The sequence below is a fragment of the Myiozetetes cayanensis genome, unplaced genomic scaffold, assembly GCF_022539395.1.
Source record: "Myiozetetes cayanensis isolate MyiCay16 unplaced genomic scaffold, myiCay2020 scf5-8, whole genome shotgun sequence".
NCBI classification, from domain to species: Eukaryota; Metazoa; Chordata; class Aves; order Passeriformes; family Tyrannidae; genus Myiozetetes; species Myiozetetes cayanensis.
The window spans coordinates 19,764,414-19,776,021 of record NW_026087742.1 but is presented as its reverse complement, the minus strand read 5'-3'; the positions used below and the strand labels follow the sequence as shown (position 1 = coordinate 19,776,021).

At 40.3% G+C, this 11,608-nt stretch overlaps 1 protein-coding gene across 1 annotated transcript; it reads left to right on the top strand.

Moving 5' to 3' along the window:
* Nucleotides 1-1,165: 1,165 nt before the first annotated feature.
* On the top strand, nt 1,166-10,179 carry TMEM45A (transmembrane protein 45A). Its single transcript, XM_050332622.1, has 5 exons — nt 1,166-1,377; nt 3,372-3,584; nt 4,077-4,261; nt 6,415-6,560; nt 7,965-10,179. The coding sequence occupies exons 1-5, from the start codon at nt 1,188-1,190 to the stop codon at nt 8,056-8,058; spliced, it is 828 nt and encodes a 275-aa protein (XP_050188579.1). The 5' UTR covers nt 1,166-1,187; the 3' UTR covers nt 8,059-10,179.
* Nucleotides 10,180-11,608: the final 1,429 nt, after the last annotated feature.

Sequence of the window (11,608 nt, the reverse complement as noted above, 5' to 3'; positions counted from 1 at the left end):
GTGGCTATATAGGTCACCTCTCCTCATGCAGTTCAAATAGTCTTACAGCAGCTCCAGGATCTGGGCATGTGGAAAAGTTTCTCTTCCTAAAAAAATGAAAATAAAATTAATGCTTTCAGTGGAATTTAGCCTCCAGAAATAGGGGAGGGCTCATGCTACGTGACTAGACAGCATTACGTGAACCAGCTGCAAGTACTCCATGGCCCACAAGCCGCAGTTTAAAACTTCTTATGCAGAGCTGACCATAGGAAATACTTATGAAAAAGAAAAATATACCAGAGCCTCCATGTTCTGTTTGTAACCAGATGTCTCCAGTGTAGTGTGGCATTTAAAGTTTTAGGTCAGCAACAGTAATAACAGAAAGTACAGACTGGCAATCCTTCTAAAGTTATTCCTGATTGTTGCCCATGCAAAGATTTAGTGTGCCTTTGGGCCATGATTCACAACAACTTAGTTTATAATAACTTAAAGAAAAATTACCATTTAATGTTAGAACAATCATTTTAAGTAAGAAATTACTTGTTCAACTATCCTAAAAGTTGGGATGATGACCAGAATTACTAGGTTTTATTAATGGCACTTTTTTTAAAGGACTGTATAATCCTGACCAACCAATAACCTTACCCTTCAGTGCACTTTATGTACTCAATAATATGTATCTTCTTGTGGGTGCATAATTTTCCTATTAAATATTGATAATTACTTGATGTTTGTAAATTGTAACGAGTCAACTAGATTGAAATACAAAATACAATTTATTAGTTAAGAATTACCCATCAGATGTATATACAATTAATTTTTCCTTCAGTCAGGTATTGTCTTGGTTTCCCTTTGTGGAGGAAAAACCCTCTCTAAGGGTGAAAGAAACAAATAGTGAATATTTGTGTTCTCTTTTTTGCTAGTACAACTTCAACAGCAAGACATAGTCAGCTGCTCTGCAGTTGGGTCTCTGACTCTTGTTCTGCAAAGCTATGAAGCTGGGAAGACTGGCTGGCTGGGTGTTTTGAACAGTCAGGAAAGATAAGTACACACATTTATTTTTAAATAAAGTGTGAGTACTTAATTCAGTGACACTTTTTTGATCTATGCAAGGAGGTACTTTAAAATTATAACCCACAGAATCCTCCCGCTACTCCCATGATTGGTGTTCATTTGTTTCTCCTTCAGGTGTTGCCTAGCAGAAAACCATGGGCAATTTCAAAGGGCATGCCCTCCCTGGAAGCTTTTTTCTTCTTTTTGGCTTATGGTGGTCAGTGAAGTACCCACTGAAGTACGCCTGTCGAAAAAACAAGAACGCTTGCTACTTCGGTTCCAGGGCAGGATTTCAGCGCCTGGAGTTTGTTGAGGGGATCATCAAAGCCGCCTTTGCCCTCATTGGTAAGTAAGGAGGACTTAGGGCAGATAACAAAAAAGTTGTTCTTTTTAAGACTTCTTTTTTAAAAATTTTGTTCTCTGATAAAACAGATCTCGTTGGGTTTTGGTGTTTTGTCCACACAATTATGTCTGTAACATAGTTTCCATCCCTAGTGCTCTCATGGAGCTTCTTTGAGGCCTCCTGGCTGCTTCACAGGTGGTCCATCTCAGTGTTCATGTGCTGTTCACTACCTCAGGGAGGGAGATAAGGTATTTAGGCAAGGGGTTCTCATATGCAGACTGGGAGCACCAGACTGTGGGGGCATGGCTTTTCTATTTTGAATCCAGTCATCTTGGGTGGTGACAGTGCCCAATAAGTTATTGATAAAATATGTAAATTATGCAGATGATTTTCCATTAGTGTCATTCAGAAGTGAAAACATTCAGAAAGAAAGACTGAGCTCCAGATTTTATCGCCACAGGACTGTGGCTATGAGGTGTGGGGTGGGTGTAAGGGAGCTGTTTCTCCTTCTGCTTTGTCCAGGTCTCGGTACAAACCCACAGAAGCATTCTTAGATAGACTTTTATGTTCTATTTATCTACTCTTCTTTAGATGCTTAGTATTGCCTGATTTCTAATCAAGGTGCAGGCTGTGACAAAATCTTGTTCTTGTTTTTCCTTTCACTCTGGGAGTTGAATCAGTTAAGATACATCAGCACTGAAGGGGTGTTGTGCCTACAGTATAAATTTTGATCTGTCTTAAAAAATGATAAAAATCTAAATACTAGCATTCATTTTGAAGTAGGAGCATGGACATCTTTTCCACAAATCTCCCAGTCTGTGTCTAGAGGTAGCTGGGCAGTTAAAACATTCATCTAGTGTTTTTATTTTCACTCTGAGACAAAAAGCTATTATTTTAACATATGATAATTTCAATTCTAATAAAAAACATGGACAAGAACACTTGGCAAAGACAAACAATAAAGGCAGCAGAAGGAGTAAAACCTGCTGTTTCCATGTCAGGAAAACTTGAAATAAAGGTGGAAAAACAATGTATTTACTCTGCAGCATATCTACCGATACAGCAAGATACTGGCCCATGCTTTATAAACAACATAATTAGCTTTAATGTTTTAAAAAACATAACAGATTTTAAACCCTTTGTAAACTTCACTGATCATATAAAGGATCTAAAAGCAGCTTTCCACTTGCTGGAGTACTGCAGCTAGTTAGCAAGACACTGAGGGGCCGAGGTAAGGGAGAGAGAGGGTGGAGCAGTGATTCAAACACTAACTCAGTGTACATTATCATGGGACCTTTACTAACCCTGCACCGTGGAGGGGTTTCCTTTTATGGCTATAGAGGAAAAATCCCCTTTGAATTAAGGGTCTGAACTCTGTCATCCTGCATGTGGCAGGGCACTGAAACGGTAAATTTTTCTTTTGGAGACTTTAGCATGTGTTACACTCATATTTGAACCACTGGGAAAGGCAGCTGAAAAATTCAGTCAGGGGACTACTACAATAGCAATTGTTTAAAAGGAGAAAAAGCAGCACAGAATAGTTGTTCTCATTTTCACTACTGGAAACTGCAAGATGCAAATAATTCCACCAGGACCGGAGCCGAAGTCTGTCTTCCTCTGACTTTCTCCCCTCCAGATTATGTGATGCTTAATATATTGCTTAATAAATCACTCTGTGGTTTTTCCCTTAGCAAAGCAGCTTATTTCATCTCTCCTCCACCCACTGCCTATTTTCTTGAGAATTTAAATAAAATTAGTATCTTTGAGGCCTCTGTGCATCTTCACTTGAATTTGGACAACGTGTTAAAAATTTTATTGGGAATGGCTGTACTGGGCAGAAGGGACCAAAACATAGCAATCACCCAGAACAACCAGACTAACCCTCAAATTTAGTGGCTTTATACTGGGTGGGAATATATGGTTTGTATAAAGACTTATCATCAGTCTATATCTTAAGCACCGGAACAAATGGTTCTATTTCTTGTTTCATGCACAGGAATGGTGGCTGAGCAGTTTGTTCCTGATGGACCTCATCTGAAGTTGTATAACTATGAGAAAAAGCACTGGGATCACCTGATGAACTGGCAACACGCCACCATGTACCTCTTCTATGGCATTTCTGGGTTGGTTGACATTGTGGCACATGGGACCAATGCATTGCCAGCAGCCACAGACAGGATGATGCTTTCCTTGGCAGTCTTTATTGAAGGTCAGTTTACCTCTCCCTGCAGAGGTGGGCAAGAATCTGCTGGAAGGGTATTGGTCTTTGGTCTGGGAACCTTAAACCCGCCTTAGAGAATTAGCCTACAGGAGCTGGGGTATATAAGCCCCTGAAATACTTAGAAGAGATCAAGAAAAGATCAATCTTGGCCCTCCTTAAGCTGCTGAGGGTTTGTCTGCACTGCAGCCCAGATCATGATCACATACTGGAAAGGTCTATCTGTGCTTTCCTAACTGGCTCAGACAGCAACAGAAATGTTATGGAAATAGCAGTACAAGTGTCTTTCAGGTAAGTGCTCAATAGCTCTGGCAGGTGCTTCAGTGTGTGTACTGGCATGGTGCACAACTAGTTAGCTAAAGCAATGTGAGTGAAGGTGATACTGGCATAAAAGACATGCCAAAGTTTCGCTGTTTTCTAAAAGCAAACGCAGGGAGATTACAAGGGAAGAAAAGATCTTAAACTGATCACAATTTATTCCAGGTTTTCTCTTCTGCTACCATCTCCATGGGAGAGCTATGCTGGATGTTCATGTTCATCAGTTACTGCTATTTGCTATCTTTGGAGCTGCTGCCTGCATATTTTTGGAAGTTTTCTTCCGTGGCAGTATTGTGCTAGAAATGCTCCGTACAAGCCTCTGCATATTACAAGGCAGCTGGTTCTGGCAGGTAGGTCACTTTTCTGCCTTAGGAATTTCTTCCTCACCAAAATTAGTCATTTAACCCTTTGCAGATATTTCACAGGTGATCCATTTGCCTTTTAAACACAGACATCAAAAGACTTATAACACAATGCAGTCTTAATGTTCCTTTAAAGAGATAAAAGTATCTCTCATATCCATTTTACAGAAGAAGAAGAAGAAGCCCTTTTACTTCTAGTGCCCATTAGTTGAATCAATAAAAAAGCTAAGGTGATTTTCTTGAGCACTCCCTTACTACAGTCATTGACCATTCTCTCTGATCCCTTTAACATCCTGTTCCAAATTGGCCAGCTGAATGGCAGTGATTTTAGAGCACGGAAATACATGCAGTCTTTTACAAAGAGAGTCTCCACTGTCAGCTGCTGGAGCAGTGAGTAGATGCCCAGTGGAGTACTGAACAGGTGAGGCAAAGGCCTCTCTGATGTTTCCTGGCTCAAAAGGTACTTAAGCTACCAACCCATGTTAAGAGATTGGGTGATATAAAGCCTCCTGTTTTTCTGGTGCTCTGGGAACTGAGCAGAAAAAACAACAGCCAAAACTTTGATGTTTCAGGGATGTGGCTCCTGAAAGGACTCTTCAAAATGTAGTTTCCATGCCCTCACTTCCTTGTGATTCTATTCAACTAACAGATATTAGATAGCAACACTTTCTTTGCTATCAGAACAAGAGAGACATTCAATGAATTGCTGAGACAATTTTTTCTTGTAACAATGTTCTTGTAACAAAGGAATAGGAGCACTAGTGCTGGTGTGTGTTTCATCTTATAGTGGAGAACTGAGGTCACTCCAACAGTTTTTCTTTCCAGCATGTCTAGACTGGCTTCCCTTTTTCATATGCTGGCCAGACACGATGAATAAAAACGTTTGCTGTTCCTGAGGAGAACTGGACATTCAGCACCAAATCAAATATTTAAATGCTTGCTCTGGCAAGAAGACAGACCTTTGAGTAGGTTGTATTTTTCTATAAGTGAACTCAAGAATGTGGTGCTGCAGCACTTGCTGTTTTATTTTCTTGTTTGTAAACTTTTCTTTGTTGATTTAAGAAGCTTTGCAAAAGAGGAATAGATGCAACCATTTATTCTTTGTTGTCTACCTAGTCTAATTTTAGAACAGACTATTTCTTTAGCTCTGGAGACAATGAGGGTTTTGTTTCAAAGTAAAAAACTGAAGAACTAAAAATATAAGAGATTTAAGTGTGGCTTTTTTCACACCCGCATCAGACTTCAACCATCTGTGTGACTGAAAACCACACACTGGCTGCAGCATGGGAAATTTGTAAAAGGTAAAGGGACTTTCTTTCTGCATCATCAACACCCTCATTCATTGAATTCTCTTCATGGAAATGCAAAATCCACTCCCCTCCTCCTTCCTCTCCTCTTCCCAGCTTCTAAATTCTCAACTAAACTGCTGAGTTATGACTTTGAAGAATATTAGGCAGTACAGAGGGGCTGATACTTGTCATGCAGACCCCTGTGTAGCCACAGGATTAATAGTTTCCCCATCTTATTCATGAATAGGTATTTGATCTTTCCCAGCTCTGAATAAAAAAATCAGCTGTGTATTTCACAAGAACTTATAGTTTTACATAAGGAAGCTCCACTTTTATGTAATTTCAAACCTGACTTTTTCCCTGGATGGCCCAGAAGGAATAGACTTGTGGCTCACCTTTATTTATTCATTCATTATTCCTCTTCTCAACCACGTAACACATTCCCAGATACTGTTGGGAAGAATTGAGTCAGTGTAAGTGGCTGGGCAGGTTTTCTGTTTGGTGAGGCGCTTGCAGTTCAGAGTACACACAGCTGAGCACATCTGAGCACCCCTCTCCTTACACCACATAATTGTGATTTTTGCAGGGCTGTGTTGTTGGGCAGGGTCCTTCATTTTCTGGGCAAGAGCAGTGGGTCTCTGGGACTGGCTCTGCATCTTCAAAGACATTTCTGCACAGAACTGTGTAAGGTGATCCATTGCATCTGAGAGTGAATGCAAAACTGTTATTAATAATAAACACAGAAATAAGCAGCACTGTAAGAAAATTTGCCTTGATGGGTAGCATAAAGCATGATATGGCATAGGATACACATCAAATGACATGTGCTAAATATCTTTTATTTTATTACAGATTGGCTTTGTACTTTACCCTCCAAATGGGAGCCCAGAGTGGAATCAAACAGATCATACTAATATGATGTTCCTGACCATGTGCTATTGCTGGCATTATGCCTTTGCTTTTCTTATACTTGCAGTGAATTACACAATTGTCAGCTGGTAAGTTACTTGAAACACTAAAACATTGGTGACCTATCTATTTAGCCTAGCAGGAGCTTTATTTTAGGGAAGTTTCACTGATACATCCAAATAAATTCATTAACAGAAATTAATTGTCAGGCAAGGTAAAATAAAAATAGATATTACTAATCAGTGAAAAACACATGAATCATTGTTTCAGAAGAAAGGAGGAAAACATTCATAAATACATCTCTGACAGCATAAAATGAGCTCTAGAAGTCTTTCTAAGTGCTTATAAAGTTAGAAGAAGGAGAGACTTCTTTTACCTGCAGCATCTTTTCTCTCATCTCCACTAATTTCAAATGGCTTAGTCAGCAGGCTTCATGACTTAACTTTGAAGATTATTACTTAGGATTCCTTGCTAGAAATTTCCTGTGACCAGACCTGATTTCTTTTTACTAACCAGTTTCAACCCCTAATGTCTAAAGTTAGCTGTTTTCCTCGCCACACAACTACAGTGTTAATTTTGCTGTAAAAATGAGCCTGATTCTGCCACCAGGTCATCAGAAAAAGTGATCACCTGCCCACAGGACCTTATCAAGCCTTTGCCTGCACTGTCCGAAACATGCTTCTCACCCCTTAATTTTACCCCTACTATCCTAATAACCCTATTTAGTCATGCTTTGGCCATATGTAGCTCTTGCAGAGTTGCTTTGCTCTGAGGTGCCAGTTCTTTCTGGATTTCAGTCCGAAAGGCACTGACAGTCAAGGCTGGGTAACTGGTTTGCTGTGTAAAGAATGGCAGCTGTTGAGAAGGTGGCAGCAGTCCTACATCCCTTCTGATGCTGGGAACAGTGGCTGCTGCAGCACCAGACGAGGCCTCAGATGAGGTTGATCGCACTGAGCAGAGTTGCCTTCCAAGGGTCGGTTGGCACGGCACTGAACTTTCCAGACGGTACACTGAGGTTTGCTTAAGGTGGTTTTAGGTGCATAAGAACAAGCTCTTACCAGCAGTACAGTCAGGTGGTATCACTAAAGGCAACACTTACTAATCACAGAACGAGTTGGAAGGGACCTTAAAGATCATCAAGTTCAAACTCCCCTGCCATGGGCAGGAACTCCTTGCACTAGACCAGGTTGCTCAAAGCCCAGTCCAACCTGGTTTTGAATGCCATGTACGTGCTTGCATTGTATAGTAGTCACTCATGCCAGCATAAAGACATCCACAGCCAAGGCCTGTGGTTAGATTCTGCCCAGATTCTGCTTGAAGTCACTATTTCCTCTTTAGGGTGTCTTCCACTGTGAAACACTACAAGCCTTTATAAATCAATTATCCTAACTCGCTGATGGGATGCAAGAGTTAAACAGGTTTTTGCCATGTAAAAATGGTCAGATGAGCCTTTGAGTTGTTATTGACAACTTTTTCCTTTGTTGTTTTTCCAGGGCAGTTCGTTCAAAGGTTAAACGGTCCCAATCCATGGAAATGGGTTTACTGAAAACATGTGAACGAGATCATGAGTCAGAAGATGAAATTTAGTATGAATATGGCTTACCTGCTCAACTATTAGGCTAATTGATACCTCATTTCTACCTTTTTTTGCCATCTTATTCATTCATTACTACAACTTGCTATGCAATTATCATTCCCCTATGATGTCTACATCTACACTGTTACATCTTTATTTTTGGAGGGTAAGCTTGGTATCAGTTTGCAGTGGTTGCACTAGTACTCCAAAGAAAATTCAACTAATATTAGACTGACTTGGAGCGTATGAGGTGGCACAATGAAGTCTGCACGTTGCTTTACTAAAAGCTAAGCAAAATGTTTTTCAGCTGCCACTGAACATACTTTTAAGTTTCCATAATTAGGGTGTCCAAATATGCATGTTTACTGCCCTGCAAGTAACTGTGCATAAATAACTGTGCAGACCTGGAAGACATTAGAACAAGATAAAACCCCCAGAATCTTCCATTTGCCTTGTGTCTCTGCTTGGGGCTTTATGCTAAACAGAAAGAACTTCTCGCTGCAAACCCATTCATGGTTCCTTGAAGAGTGTGTAGTGTGTTCACTCCTACAGAGACACTACCAGGATTGGTAGGAAGACCAAAGAGGTCTATGAAGATCAAAAGCCACTGCAGTTATTCATTCTTATGCCTAGACAGTCCTGTCTTTCTGCTATCATTTGATTCTGTAAGGCAGTGGAAGTGACTCTGCCTTCCCTTGGCTCCTGGAGCAACTTCTTTTCCAGAAAGGCTGAGAGATGTCCAGTCAGGCAGCAGCTGAAGGAAACTTTCTTTCCCAAAGATATTTCCTTCCTTTGGTGAAATTAAGTGGTTTTTCTGCAGGATTCAGAGCAGACACGTGACCCAGAACTTGGGTCAGGAGTGGACAATGCTGATCTGTGGGCAGGATAAGATGGTTTTGAATCCTTTTCCCTGTGTCACCCCTGCAGTCACCAGGCAGCCTGCTCAGTGCTGCACAGTGAGCTGAGGGGGAAGGGGAGGCAGATGTTGCTTGCACAGAAGCTTCATGCCCAACTATCCACAGCAGCAAGTGAATTAAAAAATAATATTAGTTTTAATTGCATTTGTTTTCTCCATTAAAACTGAAGTCTTGATCTAGTGAAAAGCAGAGTGTTCTTCCCAGTGTTCCATGTCACTTGGGATGTGTTCCAGCTTCAAGAAAAGAGAAATAACTGGCTTGTGGTAAAAGACATCAGAAAATGATGTTGTACAAAAGCACACTGCCCCTAAGACTTTCAAAGCATCACTCTGGCTCTAAATACATGTTTTGAATGACTGGCATGGGCAAGTTGTGGCACAGCTCTGTTTTCCAGAGGACTGATGTGGGATGCATGCTGCTGGCCATTTTACATATTCATCAGCAGTAAGGTGGCCATGGTCAGGTGGTCTTGCCAGAAAACAGCCTCTCCCCTCTACAGCTCCTTCTAAAAAAATGTATTTTGTAATTTTTTTTGGACACATGCTAGTGCAGGACAACAAATTCTGTTCAAATAGTGCCAGTTTGTCAGGTTTGGTCCTGCAAAAGGGTGTTTCTTCTGTTACTCAAATATTACCAGATGCTCTTCAGGGAATGCAGAGCTGGACTGTGGTAGATGAATGACAGTTGTAGGATCTGGTGCCTCCACTTTGTTGAGTTTTTCTCTTCTCTTTGCATTAGAGAAGGTGGCATCACATTATTAAACTTGAAGAAATGCAAGGGAAAACAGATATTGAAGTCTCAAAGAAACAGTAGGCTCTTGAATTTAATTTTTAATACTTAGAGTACACACAAAGTGAGTGTCATAGTGGGGTTTTGTGCCTGATGTATTTATGGTGCCACAAAAGAAAAGAAACACCCTGTTTCAGGGCGGGTTTTTTTTATGGGGCGGGGTTTATTTACGTAGGACACCTGACCCATTCCTTTCAATCCATGTTTAAAAGAGATTCCCAGGAACAGTATTGGAACTATTACAGTGAAAAAGGTACAGCCTCCATCATTTCATTAGCAACAGATATTGTTTGAGTTGAATGAGGAGAGGGAAGTTTAACAAGTTTACAAACACCACTCAGAAAAAGGTAGCTGCTCTCAAGAAAATTTAAATTATTTTTAAATAATGGAGCCTTTGAAAAACTATATGGTAGTTTTTAGTAGACAAGATGCACCTGTAATTTTATTTAAATAAAATTGATTTATTCATGTAAGATGTCTGTCATGTTTTCAGGGAAAAAAATATAACCATTTATGGGACAGGATGGGGTGGGATATACAGGTTACTGCCATAACCCACACAGACATTTGAACAATTGAATTCAAGAAAGGTCAGTACTACCTTGTCATTAGAAACTGTGATATTTGTTCTCTATTCTGTAAATAAATACTTTTTTTCCTTGTAACTAAAAACAGATTGAACTAAAAGCAAATAAGACAGCAAGGAATTTAAATCCTACAGGTTCACTTCCCTTAAAACTGAGGCACTGGAAAACTTTAGTGTATCTGGTCCCTTAATGCCCTCCTGCTACATGTTTCAGTTCCTCTGAACTACAGCAGTTGGGGTGGGAGTTTCTGGTACAAAAATTGGTGGAAGAAAAGAGAGGAGTTTTTTTCCAAAAAGCCCTTTAGCATGTGCAGTAGTTGAAGCAAGCCTGACTCCCAACGACTGTGCAACAATAGCACATCTGTTAAAAGGGAGAAAGACAACTGGAAACCTGCTGGAAAATGTGTCCTTGTAATCTATTCTAGGTACAATATGTGCCTGCTCAAAATATGTGGGAGTAAAAAGCCTAATATTTGTCAAGCAAGTCATAACTTGTCCTCAGATGACTTTTTGGAACAGTAATTTCTGTCTCTTTGCTAGGTATTTGTTGTAGTTCATGGATTTCTACATTTGATACACTTCTTAAAAGGAAAATAAGTTTAAAAAGTAGTTGAAAAACATAATAATAAATATTACTGCATTACTACTTTGCAATTTGGTTTGGAAAGAAAGCTCTCACATATAGACCACTGCCATTTACTGACAAAATATTCTGCCAGAGATGGCACCTAAGAGGTCAATGTCAAGTAAGGGCATGAAATGGGAGAAGAAATGGTTACTTTTACATGCTGTAGTTACCAGCCATTGAGTCCCTGAGGAGGAGAAAGAAGAAATAGAAAACAGACTGCAGTCCTATACAACTGAATAGCAATTAAGCACAAGAAATCACTCCCAGCACTCCTAGAGTATGGGAGGGGCAGTTGTGTTCATGCTATACAGCATTCCAGTCTGCCTCCAGCGTTATTTGCCAGGGTCAAGATTCTCAGGCACACGCTGGATTTTTATGGCTCCTGTGCATCAGTCCCAGAAACAGCAATGCCAATTTCCCGCTCCCAACAGGAATGACAGCAGGAGTGAAAGCTTGCATTGCTTTGCTGGAATTTTACTGGTTTGCGACTCTGACTCAGCCAGATGCAGTTGACACATAAAAAAAAGAGTCAGAGATGGTGTTTACTGCTGGCACAGCACTTTGGGCAGGCTTGAAAACAAAAAAAAAGGCAATAAGAAACATCTGGCTTTAATTAAGGCTTAAAAGAAATGGAGGAAAGC

Bases quoted from the DNA above. Each gene is read 5' to 3' on its own strand.
- TMEM45A (XM_050332622.1), top strand. From the start codon at position 1,188: ATGGGCAATTTCAAAGGGCATGCCCTCCCTGGAAGCTTTTTTCTTCTT. The intron at 1,378-3,371 runs GTAAGTAAGGAG...TTTCATGCACAG, and splicing joins AGCCGCCTTTGCCCTCATTG to GAATGGTGGCTGAGCAGTTT. The intron at 4,262-6,414 runs GTAGGTCACTTT...ATTTTATTACAG, and splicing joins AAGGCAGCTGGTTCTGGCAG to ATTGGCTTTGTACTTTACCC.